This window comes from Vidua macroura, chromosome 6 (assembly GCF_024509145.1).
Source record: "Vidua macroura isolate BioBank_ID:100142 chromosome 6, ASM2450914v1, whole genome shotgun sequence".
NCBI lineage: Eukaryota > Metazoa > Chordata > Aves > Passeriformes > Viduidae > Vidua > Vidua macroura.
This window is the reverse complement of record NC_071576.1, coordinates 52,656,481-52,675,736: the sequence shown is the minus strand read 5'-3', so window position 1 is coordinate 52,675,736 and position 19,256 is coordinate 52,656,481. Positions and strand designations below refer to the sequence as shown.

General features: G+C 40.4%; 1 protein-coding gene across 1 annotated transcript in view; it reads left to right on the top strand.

Moving 5' to 3' along the window:
- Window positions 1-686: 686 nt before the first annotated feature.
- The window catches only part of SLC17A6 (solute carrier family 17 member 6), a 29,467-nt gene continuing 10,897 nt past the window's right edge, over window positions 687-19,256 (top strand). The window contains exons 1-4 of the mRNA XM_053981396.1: window positions 687-1,216; window positions 4,206-4,458; window positions 5,398-5,516; window positions 18,168-18,282. Of these exons, the coding sequence (XP_053837371.1) occupies window positions 1,131-1,216; window positions 4,206-4,458; window positions 5,398-5,516; window positions 18,168-18,282 (573 nt within the window). The 5' untranslated portion in view covers window positions 687-1,130. The remainder of the gene's footprint in view (window positions 1,217-4,205; window positions 4,459-5,397; window positions 5,517-18,167; window positions 18,283-19,256) is intronic.

The following is a 19,256-nucleotide window of genomic DNA, read 5'->3' as shown; positions in this document are numbered from 1 at the left end:
GGACTAAAAAAGAGGTGGAATATATTAAATGCTTTAGAGAAAGCAGTCTGTAATGGATTCCTAACATGATCTAAAATAAGCTGCGTGAATAAACGTAGATACAGCGGTAAAGATACCTACATAAACCTGTATCTATATACCTATATAAACAGATAACGAGTGCTATCTGTTTATAGCACTACAGCAGCATTCTTGCGGCTGTGCCCGGTTTGCCCGGGAGCGGGACTGGGTGCACAGAGGCCGCGTTCTTTCCGCTCAGTGCGCTGTGCGAGGCGCAGCGCCGCTCCTCCGAGGCGCGGGCGGGGCGCGGCGCTGGCCGCGGTGCTGAAGGGGCTGTATTACACATAGGGGTTTAATGGCATAACTAAGATTTTGAGCACATGATTTTTTTCCTGAAGATGACACTGTATTATTGAGAGCAATATTTTGTCACCTTTCTGTAAACAGGAATAACAAAATGTCTTAGACTTTGTACGTATAATCATACATACATACAACACCCGGGGAGCGGAGCCGCGGCCGCGCCGCGGGCAGCGCCGCGAGGGAGGGAGGGAAGGAGGGAGGGAGGGAGAGCGGGCGGGGGCGTCGGACACGCCGCGGCTCCGCGCCGCCCGGGGGTTCGGCCCGCGGCTCCGGGGACTCGGCAGCGTCTGCCCAGGGCGGTGAGCGCACCCCGCCCCCGCCAGCGCTGCAGCCGGGGACACGCAGAGCCGGCACTGCCTCGAAACGCTCCCGCTCGGAGACCTCCGGCCCCTCCGTGCCGGGCATGGCTCTGCCTCCTCCGCCCGCCTCTGTTGAACCCTGCGAGGCCGAGGAGAGTTTCTGACCGTGCCTGCAACTCCGTGCTGCTGAGAACCCCGAGGGCTGCCTGCAGCTCGCTCCGACGCCGCTCTCGCTGCCGCACACAGGCGCGCTCCCTCGCCCTCGCCCCCCCGACTCCGCACGCCGTCTCCACCTCGCTCACACACACACGCGCGCACTCTTCCTCTCATTCTCCCTTTACCCGTAGGTGAACCGATAGTCATTGAATGAGGACGAAAAGTTAAGAGATTAAACCAATATGAACCATCGTTGCTCGTAGCAGTGCCGCACCCAGAGCAGAGCATTATTCAGCGAGCATCCCCAAAGGAATGGAGTCGGTAAAACAAAGGATTTTGACTCCCGGCAAGGAGGGATTGAAGAATTTTGCTGGAAAATCGCTTGGTCAACTCTACAGGTAAGACCGATATCTCTTATAGGATTCTACTTCCCAGAAGAATTTGGAAGCTTTTCGTAAGCGCCCGATGCTCCAGGAGGTCGAATGCTTTGAGGTTAGTGGTGGAAGGGTTGGAAGCTGTTGCGATTCTGCTAGATATAATCTAGATCCTGGAAACTAGTGCTGAAGCTGTTCAATATGGCACCCTCGTAACTTCCCTATCTGACTCGTAGATGGTGTCAGTAAAGATGCAGCAAAAGATTACCCCACCTTTCTTCCACAAAAACAGGATCCCATCTTGAAATCCTAATCAGGAGAGAGCAGCAACCTGTATTTTTGCTCCATCTTAATTTCCCAATGCACTCACAGGATCTTGCCCTCTGCCCTTAACAAATATATTTTTTAAAAATCTGGTTTTGATTAGTCTTGTCCTTTGTGTAATTCGTCATCGGATGAAGCTAAACATGGAGATGTATAAATAATTGATATCCGAACGATTTTTTTCTCCTGAAGCTGAAACATATAGAGGAATGTGTTTAATTATTTATCCATCTGCCTTTAGAAGCATCTGCTTGTCCTATAAATTATATACAGCTGCAATTGCTAAACTCAAAAGCATCACTCTTGTATATTTATGTGTGCAAAGAACATTTCTATAGTCATTGAGCCCTGTGCACACAGATGAATAAACCCAGATTCTTGCATACCCATGAAGAGCATGCACTAAAGTTCACACATTGTTCTCCATCCAGTCTGGTGACTTTAGTGACCTCCACAACACCTGAGAATAGTCTGTGAAATTCCAATAATTTTCGATTGTACCGTCTGCTAGAAATTACTCTGAAATATTTGGTTTGGCTTGGGGTGTTTTCTTAGATTGGTTTGGTTTTCGGTTGTTTTTTTGTTTGTTTGTTTTGTTTTGTTTGGGGTTTTTTTGGTTTGTGTTTGGTTTGGTATTTTGGGGTTTTTTGGTTTGGGTTTTTTTTTTTTTTTTTTCGTTGGTTTTATGGTTTTGGGGTTTTTTCCCGAATTGCAGCTATAAGGTAACTGCGGATTTGTCTGCCCAGGGTAGGTCACGTAAAAATCTTTTTTCCATACCTATGCGGCAGTGCTGGGCACAGACACCAGGCTGTTTCACAGCATGAGTCACAACTTCTGCTGCCATTTTAAGGGAAGGGGACATATCAGTGAAGTGATATAGACAAAATTAAGGCTTCCATTTTCTTAGGAAGTGTACCATTAAGAAAAGCCAAAAGCAAAATTAAAGCCCTCAACAATGCAATTAACTTCCTACAGTTTTTGATTATATTTGAGTAATTTTCAATAGCTGAAAATTAATAATAATAATAAATTATAATCCAGAATAACTGCTTAAAATATAATTTAGGAAATACACCTCTTTTTTCGTTCTTAAAGACTCTACAACATTTAAATAAAACTATTATCTCTACTACTCACACACTGTGTGACTGTAGTCACACAGTGAATAATGGAGAAACAGTGTTTGTATTTTCCAGCAAAACTCCGTTTGAATTCACACCTCGACTAACAAACGCGCGATTTGCTAATCTTTTTCAGCTCACGGCAATTAAGTACTTTGTTTACTTTTCTTAGAATCTAAACAATTTTCTTGCCTCTTACACATTGATTTCCAGTCTATTTCCGAAGACAAGACGCCCATTCGGGGAGAAAACACTCCTACCCTTTATCCACACGAACGAATTTTGAACATAAACCCGCGGTGGTTTATTTTATTCACAACTTAAACACATTTCTTAATGCCGCGATCTTTAAGCATGGAAATAATACGCCCAGAAAAGAAAAATCAGGAGAATTTCGGCTGAGTAGTTTTTGGAGAAAATCCCTGTATTTTCTCCCGAACACGGATAACCTTTTAAGCCTTATTCTGCTAATTGTTACTGCCCTATCAGCCGGATGAATTAACCTGAAAGAGATGCTCCTCCGAGTGAGAAAACACTTCTACAGCAGAGTTGAGAGGTAGCGGTTGTTGAGTCCAGAGTGTCGGCAAATGGTCACGTATTTGCTTCTCAAGACGAGAAAATTGGTTAGCTTTTCTGGTTTTTAAATATCTCATTGATTTCAGAAGAAGATTTAGGGATTCAGTATGGGACACTTGCTCTATAAACCTGATTTTTCTTGCTGCCGACTCAGCATTTGAAAAGATTAAGAAAAAAATCTGAATGTTCTAAATCACCTTTCGTGGTATTTTCCAGCTGATTAGAAACAGCTGCAAACAACCATTTCCCTTCAGATTGTTCTCTAGGAGACATGATTTTCAAATAAAACCGAGGGAGTGAGGGCAAGGAGATAGTACTTAAAGCTGCTCCGGGAAGGTTAAACCTGCGAAGTGGTCACACGCTCCCAACGTGCAGCTGAGCATGAGACCTTTGGGAAAGCCTTCTCGGGTGATGCCAGTTCTCGGTCACGTTTTCTTTCACGGCAGGTGACAGCCATTTTGCAAATCTAAAATAAATAGCAATATCGCCCTCTCCTCCTCGCTCCTCCCTCCCGTCTTTCTCTCTTAACATTTCTTTTGTTCCCAGACCTGAAGCGAGGTGCACACCAAGATCACTCCCTTGGTGTTTCTAATACAGCAAGGAGGTAATAAAACCTCCAGAAGCCTGTTTCTGTCTCTGCGCCTCTTGGGCTGCCCAACATGGCGCCTCTGCAGTGGTTACAGATGATGTCTTCTTGATGCGTCCTACATATTTAAGCAGAACTCTTTAATGATAGATGAGCAATTCCCAGCTAGAGCTCCTCCCTGGGCTGCTGCGGAGAGGTGGCGGGAGGAGTTGGGGATGACTAATCGTGACTTCCACAGGTCATTGCTAAAGAGCAGTTGAAGGTGAATGGGAAGCAAGGAATAAATCCTCAAATCAATCTCCAAGCCAAAGGAACGAAGGGAGCGGTGAATTTAAGCCTCCAGCTCCCCGAAACTGTTGTGCCTTCAGGCGGCCAGGCCTTGACTTTCTCTTCTTGTGTCGGGCAGAGTCCTAGAGAAGAGGCAGAAGCCCGGGGACACCATCGAGCTGACTGAAGATGGAAAGCCCATGGAAGTCCCTGAAAAGAAAGCCCCGTTGTGCGACTGTACCTGCTTCGGGCTGCCCCGGAGGTACATCATTGCCATCATGAGTGGACTGGGATTCTGCATTTCCTTCGGGATCCGATGTAACTTGGGAGTGGCCATCGTGGATATGGTCAATAACAGCACCATACACCGAGGAGGAAAAATTATAAAAGAGGTGGGAACTTTTCCCTCGTAAATTCCACATCCTCCCCAGTACAACTCTTAGTCAAACACCCCAACACAGGTGGGACGGGCTCTGGATGGTTTCGCGGCATTCCCCCCCACCTAAGCCCCGATGGTCCCCGGTCCCTCCCCCCTGCCCGGCCTCACCGCTGCCCTTCGAAGGACGGAAATCCCGTTCTTGATGCAGAAACAATTTCTACCGATTATTTCTACTTTTTCATTTCAGTTCCTAGCCCCAGTTTGTGGTATTGTGCGGGCAATTCGCCCCCCGCCGTGTCTTTCCCACACAGCCTTGAAAAACGCAGATATCTCCTAAAGTAAACGTAGGGCATGGGAGAAGGGGGGCATCGAATAAGGGTCTGTTAGCGGGTGCATGTCGTCGTAAAGGAGGCGGGGAGGTTTTGCAGGAATGTTTGAAAACACCAGGGTGAATTTGCTTTGACAAAAAGCCTTAAATGATAAGAGCCGTTTTAAAGCGAGTTAAAGTGTGGTGATAAAGATGTGACAAACGCAGATGAGTCTTTAACACCCATATCCACAGACGAACCCCTTACGGCTTGCTGCCGCACAGGCGAGAGGTGAGTGCGGACTGTGCGCCCCCGGCCCGCGCAGGGCTGTGTCTGTGAGCCGGAGGTGCCAGCGCTGCCCGGCTCTGCCCTGCCTGACCATCCGTGCCTCAGTCGAGCCTCTCAGGGCACACGGGGCTGGCCCTCTCTCGTCCCAAGGAGGCACGGGCGGTGCTGGTTCCATTGCCGTTGCTGGGTTTGTTTTGCTCATCTGGCGGGCCGCCGAGCGTTTGCCGCGGGGGGCTGCGGCAGAGCCCGGCGCCGGGACCCCTTCGATCGCACTGCGGGTGAAAGCTCTCAAGTGGTACAATTATAGCCTTCCTCTTGTCTTTCTCTCTTTCTGTCCCGGTCCCTTGCATTGGAAGAAAGCGAAGTTTAATTGGGATCCTGAAACAGTTGGCATGATCCACGGCTCTTTTTTCTGGGGATACATAATCACCCAGATCCCCGGAGGGTACATCTCATCCCGGCTGGCAGCGAACAGGTAACAGCGCCTAAACAGCGCCAATCCCACCCCTCCCCCAATTCCCCCCGCCCCCCGCCCCGTGCGGGGCCGGGCTGCGGAGCGGAGGCGCCGGGCTGAGCTCCGGACAGCCGGGGCTCCCCTGCACCCCTCAACTTAACCCCGCTCAAAGGCACGGCCTTAGGAAGGGAAGGACCGCTTGCATGCGATCCGGGAACTCCGCTGTGACGGTGTATTGCTCACCCTCCTTCCAGCAACCCCCCGGTTTTGCGGGGGATATCTCACGTTGGTTTCCTTTTCCTTTAGACAGTCACTTAAGGAGGTTGTGGCAACGATATTCAAACACATATTCAGAGGCAAATTCAAAGATCCATTATTTCATCAAAGCTTGAGAGATTCTTTTTCCCCTGTGACTGAATTAAAGAATTTTATTATTTTTGTTTTAATGAAAAAGAAAACCGTCAGCAGGAATTTTTCATTAAAGCATAAATGAATTTAGAATGGTCGAAAAACATGCTTAAATGAGACTTCCACAATGAAAAGGAAGTGCAGATGGTCTGGGGACTTAAGGACTCGTTTCTATGGTGTCTGGCAATTTTTCAAGCACCCAGGGTGCGATTCTACCTGTTAATTAGATCCACTGAGTATTCGAGACACATGAGGCCTTCACATCCCTGCTTAATGCCACAGGCCCATCGTTTGCAGAAGCAGCAAAGGTCCTAGTGCCACTCTTCAAACCAGTACCGCACTAAGTACAAATGGATACTAAACTCAGCCATATATACCTTTAACTCTTCTCAGGAGTGGGCAACATGAAAGGTAGGCCTGTATGGGCAGAGAAGCTTAGCCTAATGAACAAGATGGCTTATGTGTGCTTGAGACTGAGAGGAAGGGGAGAGTGTGCCTAAAGCAAAAAATAGTCTCTTCGGGATAAATACCATTTAGACACATCTACTGTAGAAACGAGTATTTACAAACAAAGAGATACTCTGTAATTGAGAAAATACTAATATCCTACCCTTAAAAACAAATAAATCAAAACACATAATTTTTAAACTGCGGTGTCCATTGTCTTTCTGTTTACAAGTGCCATCTTTCTGATAATGGTTCAGAAATGTAAAAGACTTTTTCAAATAGCCATTAACGGTCATTTAAAGGATTATTTGCCTTTTCTTCCTCCTTCAATAATGTTTGCATCTTTACACAGTCTGTAGCTACTCAGGATTAATTGGAGTTTTGGTTGAGTAAAGACTGCAGAATCTGACCCAGAGAATCAAAAGCGGTCTTCATTCACCCAAACAACATCAGAAAAGCCATTTGAACCAATTCAGATGTAAAGTGATGCAGCTACAAAGATTTGCAAGACAATGGCGGGGACATTGCTAGGAGAAGTCAGTAGTAGAAGCACACAAGTTGTCATGTCAAATCAGATTTTTCTCTTCACAAGCATTTGCATTTATGACAATAACGGAGGACTATTCCAGTTAAGGTAGGTTTATTTTATCTAGTTAGGTATTATTCCTGTGGAAGCACTTCATGACTCAGGTGTATTGTATCATTCCCAGACATCTCAGTGCCTATATATTCTGTAGGGAACCCAGGTTTCTTGGGGTATCTGCCCCAATGGCGTGATGAAACACCTTCTTTTCTTTTTGTGTTTTTCACAACCAAGTCAGTAACTGTAAATGGACTAGGGATATTTTTCACATTATCTGGCTAGAGTTTATGACCCTTTCAAAGATTCAGATCCCATTATGATACTGCTGATACTTGCTGTGGTCTTCACATTTCATCAGTCATTTGGGGAATATGTATAAATGCTGATAAATTTGTGAGTACCAAAGGATCCAGTCGATCAGATGATATGTTAAACTTTTGGTTGACTGAATTCTGTTCAATATATGACACTTGAGTGCAAGGTAACATTAGAGAGGGAAGGACCATTCTGAAAAGTAGTCTCACTGAGTGGGATTTTAAGCCATGTGGGACTAGAAATACATCACAAGTTTCCAGCATGACGCTCTACTAAAGTAATCAGTGTAATCCTAGAATGTTTATTTTTCTTTATTTAGTACAATGAGTGTATTTAAGTTAATGACGTTGACCTTAGATTTTTGTGGGTAATTTGGACACATTCATATTAGTATGGGTGTTGAAAAATTAAAGATTGCTTTAGAGATCAGACAGAAGAGATCATTTTTGAACAGAGCACTGTTCAAAAATGACAGTATAAAGTGATGCCTAGTGAAAGAAACAGCAAGAACTATGTATTCAGGATACATGTATATAAAAAGATTACTAGGAGGTAATCTGATTGTAAGTATGCATAATAATTCCACTGGAAAAATTGCTTGGTGTAAGTGTATGCTTTAGTCCTCTGGAAAGAGATGACAAGAATCAGGTATTGACAGCCATACAAATGAAAAAAAAGCTTAAATAGTAGCAATAATGACTACCCACCACTGGTCCAACCAGAGAAATTATGTTGTATCTTTTTCATTGGGTTTTAAATTCCTATAATGGAAGTTATGTTTTAGCTGTTGTGAAATGTTTGCAGTAGAGGGACAATTAAGCAAAATATAAGGGATAAACAAGGGTTAAGGGCTGTTGCCATAGTGAATTTCAGGCTACATGGTCCTATAAGTAAGCACATGTTTTGTTTATAATCTAGAAATTTAATAATTTAATTCAAATTAATATTCCGTATTTCACATTCATGCTACTGCAGCTGTCTGTGAATAAACTACCTGCTGTGCTGTCACACATGTATGGAAAGGTGTAAAAGTGTACTCAGTTTTATCACTTCATCTCAAGATAATTTGAGTATCATTGTATTTTAAACTTCTGATGCACCCTTTCAATATCCTTTATGTTGGAAATCAAAGCCCCTTGCCCTACCAAAAGCAGTAGTAAAATGCTATGGCAGTATTTCCTCACTGATTTCCTAAGTGAACTGTTTAAACATTTACTGTAAACCAGGAAAGATTCTTTGAAATTAATAGGCCATTGTTAGATTATGCAATAGAGAATCAATTCCCAATGCAGTTATATATTTAAAATAGAAATGCCAGTTTTGACTTTTTTCAAAAGTAAATCTGCAATAATCACAAACTATTTTTTATAAAACAAAGCCTAGTAACCATTTTAGCTCATTTGTGTATACTCAAACATTAGAACCTTCTGACACAAAGAGACCCAAAGAGCAGAAGAGAATGCCAATTCTTAAAAAATTAAAATCACCTATGGTAATGCCATATATTTCCTATTATCTGTCAAAGCTCAAATCCTGGCACTATTCACATTGAAAAATGTAACTACATGACTATACTACATTTCTATAATTATCTCTCATCTATGCTGAACTCTTAATCATTGTCATTCTAATCTGAATGAAATTATACAAATTAACATTTCACTTCAAATTAATCTGTGTTTCTCAAGTGCCATTCTTCTTGTTATTAAAGGCTAAATCCTTTTTCCCAGCAAGTAATCTGATAGGATTATTTGTATGAATAAAATGAATGATATTTCAGACAACTGTCAGGGCATCTTGTCTCAGAGTCCCACAGATTTTCACTGAAACTGTCATTAGCATGTCAGTGAAATCCAAATCTCTCTAACTCGGCCTTAATGACAACAAGCATAAAAATTTAAGGTAAAGTATTGGTTTAGAAATACAAATAGAAAGATGTCCAGAAGTCGACACTTTTACCTTTTAAAAAGAGAAATTGTTCCATTCTTTTATCAGGCAGGCATATTGTGTATTTTCTGATTCGCAAACACTGATTAATTCACAGCATGAGCAGGGGATTAGTGGATGATTAAACAAGTGCCAACTTCTGAACTTCTGAGGACTTAAGATGACCTTGCATTGTGAGGGAAACCCCCCCAGAGCTGCACTTGCCAACCCCACCTTTCATATTCAGTCTAAAATCCTGCAGATTGAGCTGGTCTCTGATCCCTGGCACTGCTGTGGGGCTCATCTGTTTCCAGGCAAAGAAGCCAATATTGCACAAAAATCCCCAAGATGATTTTGTCACCCTACTGCATTGCAGATTCTTTTAAGTACCAGTCTTTCCAAGAAGGGGACTGGGGAAACTGGTAGCTGGTGCTGCTGCTCTCTCTGCCATATGGTTCAGGGTCCTTCCATTTTTCTGTCATGAATGATGAAGCTGTTTTCACAATTTAATGATGCAACAAGGGATTTAGGTGGGGGTTTTACTTGATAAAAGGGGGCCTCAGATGTGTGACAAAAATTAATAATGTATCCAAGCCCTTATTATACTAGATTAGATGGTGGGAGGTCAGCTTTTACATATTAATGCTTCATGAAGGCCTTATAATAGGATTTAGTATGAAGAGCACAGAGACAGGCCCCCCTTCTCCCATATACACACATGAATGAAAATAACCTGTTTTATCATGATTTAAGAAAGCCAAATAAAACTATTATACTATGGCTTCTGGCCACAGACTGTTTTTAAAGAGGTTTGGTTTTAAGAAATTCACATATGAAGCATGCTCAGCCTAGGACTGGTACTTGGGAATAAGTGTTCATTTCTAATGGCAAAGGTAGATTATTCTCTCTGTTTTTCTGGGAGGCTGAGTTCATCAACCACTCCAATATTCATGGCACAACCCCAGTTTTGTTAGCCCTGTGCTGTTTTATGCAAATTAAAGGCCCAATTCAGAAAAAAACCACTACATTCTGTCTATCATTTAGGAAAACATAAATTGTCAGGGTGAGCATTTCCCAGGGATATGTTTACAGTAGAGGGGTCAACAGAGTCATCAGGAAACTAGCCTGTACTAGACATAAGTCAGAATGACTATATATGCCACAGAATAGTTAAACAGTGTCTCCCCATAATGGCTTCAGTTCTACTTAGTTAATTTGAAATACACAAACATAAATAAAAGTCATCCCAAGAAGGGTTATCAGTGTGATTACAGACTGAAAAAGACAACTAGACTAAGACAAATATTATCAGGAATATTTAGGTTATGAAGGAAATGAAGATGTGAGATGATAAATGTATAATTTTTAAAAAATCAATACAGGTAGTGTAAGTCTTCTAAATGGGTGGCTACTCACAGTTTGCAGTCAAGGAGATGAATACAAAGAACAGCTGAAATTGCATGTGGAACAGCTGAAAAAAAAAAAGAAAAAAACCCCACATTATTATCAAGCAAAAAAATCTTTTCAGAGTCAGTAAGAGTACAGTTTATGTATACGTACATTAGAAGCATCATTAATAATAATCATTAATAGTGCTTAACTTTTACCTTTCAAGGCACCTCATGCAAGACTGTTACAGGCTAAAATGTTATTTTCTCTGGTACTGAGAAGCAGATGTATAACACTACATTGACAAATGTGGAATTTTGGAACTAATTAGATACAGGAGGGAAGTAATCCTCAAGACACAAAATGCAGAGAACCAAATTTATCCTTGACTAATTTTTTCAAGACTAAATCTAAAACTTCCAGAGTTTAGCCCTCCTTGTTGAGATATAACTACAGGAGTAGGGTTATGTTTGGAATTTGAGCTTATTTTTTGTATTCAATCCTCCATTGATGAAAATCCTTTGAAATCCTTATCTGTATAAAATCCACTATACAGTTTTCATAAAATTACACCAGATACTTTCAGAAAATCCTACAATGGTTTGGGTTGGAAGAGATCTTAAAGATCACCCAATTAGAACCCCCGTGTCATGACACCCCTTTCAGAACAAGCTGATAAAGAAATTCCTTATTTATTAGGATTATATCATCTAGATATGTCAATGCTGTCAAATAACTTTGCCCCCAGTTCTCTTCTAGTCCTGAGTTTCCACAAATCCTTACTGCATTAACAGTGGTATCTAATAAATAAAACTATCTCTGAAACAAAACCCAGGGATGCTTCTGAGCATTAATTGCACGCACTCTGTGCAACAGGTATCCTTGATCACCCCTACTTGCTTTGTTACTGCAGTCCAAAACAATTTGGACACTGGGGTTGATGCAACAAAATGTTTTCTAAGTTGGTTGCATAAAAACACTAATGTCACTGTCATTTTGCACTGAAGGAATCTGCCTTTGCTCTGAGCAATCCTGATATAATCAGCTGTAACATGTGCCCCATGAATCAGAAAACACTCCAAAAAGCAGTACAGATGTCCAGCTTCTGAGTCCAACACATAGTAGTTATCCTCCCAGACAACTCCACAAAGCATTTTAAAATTAAGCCTATAGATGATTCCTTTGATAAATGTGTTATATATCTCTAAATCAGCAGAGACAGTTGAACCACAGCCTAAGCCCTGCATGTTGGTAAGGTGATTTGAATAAAACAGTCCTGGTTTGAAACATTATTTAGCAGATTACATATTTAAAGAGCAAGCTGTCCCAAAGCTAATGAGTTAGAAGGAATGAGTCAGAGCTTTATCTAGATATAATGAATTGTAAAACAAAACCACAGGTTGACAGATTCTCTAGCTGAATTCACACAGGAAAGAGAGAGGACTGGTAGAGTGAGCAAATGAATGAAGAAAAAAAGCAACACAAGGTGTAGAGGATCTGATTTGCTTAGTGATGCTAAAGAAAGAAAATAGGATTGAGGTTGTGGAAACTGAAGAGATTAAAACCATTAAAATAAAACAACATGGGTAGGAGACATATACTGCATATATGAAGTAAAAAGTTGGAAAGGAAAAACTACTAAGTAAGGCAAATGCTTGTAACTTCTCAGATGGAAACTGATCTGTTTATGAAAGGATAATGTAATGCACTTGCTGGTAAGAACAACAATTTGAATTTAGTGACCCAGGATTCTTTTACATTTAGCATCCATTCCAATGATGCTGTCATCCAACAGTGCCGAAGTTTTTATAAAATACACTTTGACATATCAAAAAACAGGTCTGCGAACAAGCAATGGAAGGTGCAGTCTGAAAACTGTTTGTGGTCTTGGTATGAGTCAGTGGCATCAGTGGGGTTTGAAGAAGGCAGAAATGTAAAGGACTTCTTCTTCTGGCTTGCTGATACACATCAGCATAATCTCTGCATGGCACTTCACATCGGTGCTTGATCCAGTCCCTTATATCCTCTGTTTTGCTAAAGTCTCATGAATATTTTGGGATTGTTTTATCTTCCAACCTGGCAGATCAAACCATAGCAAATTCAGGTCATCAAAATGCACATGTTCTGTATCAAAGTCTTAGAAGGCCCTCATCACACCTGATATAGGTAGAGATGTGCTTTGTAAGGAGGGAAATGTTAATTGCCAGTTAACCCCTGAAATTTCTATATATTAAAAGAAAAATCTAAGTTAAAAAGTTGATCACCAGCTGTTATTGCCAGCAACATTTACAGAAGAAAAGATTCTGAAAAGCTGCTATAAGCTCACAGACATTCCAATTAGCTCCTGTCTTGCTTCTTTCTAGACATTGTGTTTTACTGGAAAAAATGAAGCATTTAATACAGCATTGAGCCTTGCAGTTCCTCTCAGACAAAATATTATTTGGATTGTATGAAAATACAACACAAGCAAGTCCATGCCCTGTTGCTGCCCTTTGCAGGAGAAGGTGTGTCACAGATGAAAGATAGTAGGTAGAGTCAAAGTAAAAGAATACATTTTAGAAAACTTAAGCTGACAGAATAGTCTAAAAAGTCACATTATGTGATACATATTCTGCTACTCAGAGCTGCTGCTGCACGAGGACTCTCCCAAACAAGCACTGTTCAAGAAAGAACAGCGAAGGAGAGTCAAAACCCAGCTCAAGTTTTTATATATGTTTCATAAAATAAGTCTTTGTTCAATATATTTCGTGTGATTTCTGTAAGGAAAATGGCACACCAACTCACCAACTTGAATCCAAATATATTTAATTTATTTTATGATGGCAGGTTTTTTTCATCTAATCTTTGAACTAGGTTGGGAGAACTTCACAAGAAAGCTCATGTTTTCAATCCTCTTTATTTTCCACCCTATTTACCTAACAAATTTGTAACTATGACTACAGAAAATGTTTCATCACTGTTTACAAATCAAGTATTTGATCAATACACATACTTCATCCAATGAAAATAATGTTCTCTAGAATATGATCAATATTCATGTGAAATTGTCAAATCAGAGGTTTTTCAGAAAAGAAGAAGGGCTACATTTTCCATAGGTTCCTGTTTACAGTCACAATAAACCAATTTATAATATTTTTTATTTAATTTATTGTAGTGTTGCAAAATGCTTTCACACACTTCCCCACTCTATTATTCCCTCGAAAACTAACAAAATAATCAAACTTTCCCATTCAGTAGATAGATCTTCCATTACATGATGATCAGTGGCACTTTGGTGGGAAAAACTATTCAGTTACAGACCTGAATTAATTTTCTATGGAAGCCATTGAATACTTTCTGTACTTTTGTATTTTTCAATGCAAATCTGTTTAAATACATGCAATAGTGTTTTGTAGTTCTAAGTGACCAAGACTTACTGTTCTTTAATTCTTTTGAATTTTAATGAAATTACATTAATAATTCACCGATGCAGCATATATTTACACATCTTAAAACTACAGCATTTTCTTGTTTAAATAAATATTTAAAAATCGGTTTTAAATATACAGAGTTACTTTTCAATCTTTTTTAAAGGACGAATTTAGCTAAGGTACTTAATATGCTTTAGAAAAGACTCATTCAACATGTATAAGTTGCATTTTCTCAAGGTGACTTTGCTTATTCAGAGAATTGAGACATTGATAATTGTGGAATTTAACAAACATATTAAAAATTGACATACATAAAAATACAGGAGGCTCAGATGAGAAATTGATTCCACCACATACACATCCAAAAAGGTCTTTAGTTTTATGAAACCTTTGCAGCAATTTTCATTCCCAGTCACTGGGGTAAAAGGATGCCTCTAACGAGGATGCCTTACTTTCAGATATCAGATAGCAGATATATGTAACCTGATATGCCATCCATTTGTCTGGCACTCAGCACTTGAAGTGCACTGTGCTCAGCTCACTTTTTGAGCTGACGCTGCTTCCAGCTGCGTAATAATATCTGTAACATGCTGCAAAATGCTCATGTAATGGGAATTGCCTGACAAAGGTAGATGACAATAGTGCTGCTGCGCAGATGCAGAGATTAGAAACCTATAAATACATTTATTTTTCATTTGCTTAAAAAAGAAAAATGAACCAATTGACTTGGGACACAAACAGATTAATTCCCCCTGCAACCTCATTCCATTCTAAGCACTTCTCCTGAGCTGTCAAAGTAGTTTTCTTTCTCTTCTCCTATCCCAAATGTCTCACATTCAAATATGATTTTGCTATTATTACTGCTTATATTACAGGAGGATTAAAGTCACAGTTCATGACCTTTGAGGCCAATGTCAGCAAAACACTGAAGATCAATGTCAGATTCTGATTTTTGGGACTGAGTCTAATTTTTTGTTTCAGGACTGCTTCTGGTCACTTACAAGGACCAGAATTTACTGGAGTTTTTCCCCTCTCCTTGACATACTACTACTGTATTTATTGTCTTCTTCTGTATATGGTTGTTTTCTTCCAGATATAGTTGCACAGTTGCTGATTTTGAGTCAGAAAGGAATTTTTTTGCAAGGCTAGGGGCTGCTGAAGATATGTCATGACATTTTAATTCCATCCTAATGCAAGGGCCAAGAATTATGGCAGTGTCATTGGTCTTGCCTGCTTTATCTCTGTAATATAACTCAGTTTTCCCAGAGTTTACCTTCAGTCTGCTAAAGCTCTTACTTTGTGCCATGGCATTAAAACCTTTTGTGGGGTTTGGAGTGTGCCCAGAATGAAATGGATTTTCAAGGATACCTCTGAATGAAAGTGCAGCCACATGGATTTCCAAAGCTGAGCTCAGCAAGGCTTGGCTCACTCCAGAGCCCAGCTGTGGAAACACAACTGAAGAGAGGTACAACATGGCATAGCAGCTTTAAATGTGTGTCCAATAAGGGCCACAGCTCTCCATTCAATGTGACATCAGAACATCAAGAGGGCAAACTGGTACTTGAGCAAAAATGCAGTGGGCTGTGGAGAGGAACGAACACTCCTAAAGAAGCTGGAAACTGTGAGGGAGCTATATCTGTCTGAGAATGAAATTAACCATCAGTGCATATGACAATGGAACCACACACACATTTAATTTGCCATGACAACATAAGAAATCTAAGCTTTCTAACCCATTGCTGGAGTTAGTGTTGTAGAAAAATTGAGCAAGGTGCAGAAATTAAACATAAAGAATCATAAATCACTAGCTTAATAGACAGAAAAAAATGTAAGCAAAAAAAAAGGATTACACAATTTGAGAGTTTGATATGTGAGTCAGTAAAATAGTTTAGAAATGCCCTAGGAACAATCAGAATGTTCCGTTTCCCGACTAAATATATTCAAATGTGAGCTGTATTCAAATATATTTTGATTGACTGTAGTTCAAAATTATTTTTACCTGACCTAAATAATAATAAATATTGTTAAGTGACATATTTCAAGCAATAAAACAGTAAGGTTTTACAAAAACCAACACTATATAACAATATTTTGTTAGGTAGAATTTGTATTTATGGAAATAAACATAAGAAGATTAAAGAGCCCAAAGGAGAAATGCTTATAATATTTATGATTGTGTGCTGAGAGATGCAAAGCAAATATAGGAAGATTTATTTGCTCTTGATTAAGAGTTATAGAGGAAATGGACTCACTAAAATAGCCATGCATGACATCACTTCTAATAGGGACTCACAAAAAGCATAAAAAAGTCATTTCTTGCAAGAATTATAATTTAACTCTAACTTATTCTACTTTTAAATCCTTAGATATTTGGAGAGAGAGAGAGGAAATCATTCTTATAAAGCATAGTTGAGAGAATTGACTCACAAGTGACGCTGCGGAATTATTTAATTTACATGTCTACACCCTGATGTAACTGAATATTCACCAGTACTTCTGTGTCTAAATACAGGCAAGATTTTAATCTGGAAGGAACATGTCTCTGATCATTCCTTCAGTTACATTTTCCTTTGTCTTCTAGAAGGAACAGATTCAAGGAAACAGCTTCTCTTCACCAAACATGAGAACATAGGCAATTCTGGGAAACATAACTTTCAGTTGCGTGCAAACAGAAGCTGATTTCAGATACAGGACTAAAAAACTAGAGTAAATTTCCTTGAAGAAACAGCTACCTACTGCAACATTTTTCTGAATCTCATCCTCGTAAAGAGATGGCATTTTTTAATATTCTATCTTCATGTGATTTTAACAGGACAAGACACCATTGGCATTTATGTAAGGAGGTATTAAATTGTAGGGAAATGAAGTGCATGTAGTTTTGGAGTAGAAACTTACACATTAAGAAATCAAGAGTAGAAGACAATTTAGGCCAAAACAGTCCTCACAGTGCAACACAATCACGTGCCCAGTCAGTCCCAGCAAATATACTGAACATGCTGACAAGAAAAGCCAGAAATATACTGTACAGACAGCTAAATGTTGTTTAACTTGAGATAGCGATCAAAGGGAGCACAATGAGGAGACAAGATTTAGGGCTCTTTAGCGAAGATTCCTCACCATGCCCTTTAATATGTGTCAAATAAAAGTGGCATATGCTCAGTTTGGTATTTGAAGATTTGTTTCAGACTGTGATTCTAAATACAGAATGTGGAATATTGTGTCTTTGAGGAGAATTTTCATCCTGTATCTTTAGCCCAAGGTCTGTTTCTCAATGACTTATGGCACTGTACCAGTTTCTGAAGAACACAAGTGAAAGTCAAAGGTTTCTGTCAAACCAGTTCCACATCAGATACTGTGATGTCATATGTCATCATATTTATATTTGCATTATGTAGCTTTAGACAAAAAAAGGCACAATAATGCTAGGGAAAAGATTTCCTCCTACAAGAGGTGGATATTAATCAAATCAAATACAAATTCAGTCAAATCCCTGGAACTGAAAATGAATCATCACTTCATGCATTTATTTAGACTTTGTGATGTGCTTTATTTCAAATTAGGATGCTGTGGAATCAAAATGAGCAATTTTCGGTGAGTAGCCTCTGAAAAAACAGCACTAAGAATTATCTGGTTTCTACAGATATGTGTTTCCAGATTGATTAACTCTTGTGTCCAAGAAAATCCCAGCTCTAAAATTCTTCCTGATGCTTTTGGCCTGTATGAAAGTGAATTCTCTTCTGCTTTATAAGGAGTAAATGTATGGTGTCACTTTCTTACAATTAAAACACATGAGAAACTCTTTTACTGACCATCTGTTTTAGCACACCCTTTGGAGACAAATTCTAATTTTGTTTCCAGAGGGTGGAGAATTCAATCAGATTTGGTTGAAATTAGTGTGAAAATTAAAGTGGGAGTTTATAGGGAAAGTAATATCTATTCCTGTGATTGCATAAGACATATTTCCTTAGGAAATTATGCTAAATAGATAAACACATCCATGTTTGGTCTGGGTGTTACCAGACAGATTATTACGCAAGATGGAAGTAGACACTTATCCAGTCATTATATCCACAGTATATTCCCCATATAAAGAACATGGAGGGAGCATCTATATTGATATATGAGCATATGTAGAACAAGTCACCTGGGAGAGCACTGAAGTCACTTACTTTCCCCTTTTTGCCTCCTTTGCAGAGTATTTGGTGCTGCTATACTGCTGACATCTTCCCTCAACATGTTAATACCATCTGCAGCCAGGGTGCACTATGGATGTGTCATCTTCGTTAGGATCTTGCAGGGCCTTGTAGAGGTATGGAAAATTGTAAAACAACTAGTAAATGTAATAGGTGTTTGTTAGCCTTTAACTAGCAACTGGAGGTTTGGAAGGAAGATCAAAATGGTTTTAAATTTATTACTGATTTTGAGTATAAAGGATTTCAATGTATGAATTGTAACTATTTGCTTTTCCTTCAGCTATAAAATGTCATGGCAAAATGAGAAGCCAGTGAGATATGCATTTAGCACTGATGTTTCACTAAACTCCTACACTGCATAAGGCTTGTACTGGTTTAATTCTCATCAGTTACTTGTTGGTCATCATCATAGAATAAATACATAACAAAAGCCTAAGGTTATATTTTAAGTGCTGACCATGCCATGCTTTTGTTGGAATAAATAAGAGATTTACGATAATTTAAAAGAGGAAAAAAATAATTGAGCCCTTCCCTTCCCTTCCCTTCCCTTCCCTTCCCTTCCCTTCCCTTCCCTTCCCTTCCCTTCCCTTCCCTTCCCTTCCCTTCCCTTCCCTTCCCTTCCCTTCCCTTCCCTTCCCTTCCCTTCCCTTCCCTTCCCTTCCCTTCCCTTCCCTTCCCTTCCCTTCCCTTCCCTTCCCTTCCCTTCCCTTCCCTTCCCTTCCCTTCCCTTCCCTTCCCTTCCCTTCCCTTCCCTTCCCTTCCCTTCCCTTCCCTTCCCTTCCCTTCCCTTCCCTTCCCTTCCCTTCCCTTCCCTTCCCTTCCCTTCCCTTCCCTTCCCTTCCCTTCCCTTCCCTTCCCTTCCCTTCCCTTCCCTTCCCTTCCCTTCCCTTCCCTTCCCTTCCCTTCCCTTCCCTTCCCTTCCCTTCCCTTCCCTTCCCTTCCCTTCCCTTCCCTTCCCTTCCCTTCCCTTCCCTTCCCTTCCCTTCCCTTCCCTTCCCTTCCCTTCCCTTCCCTTCCCTTCCCTTCCCTTCCCTTCCCTTCCCTTCCCTTCCCTTCCCTTCCCTTCCCTTCCCTTCCCTTCCCTTCCCTT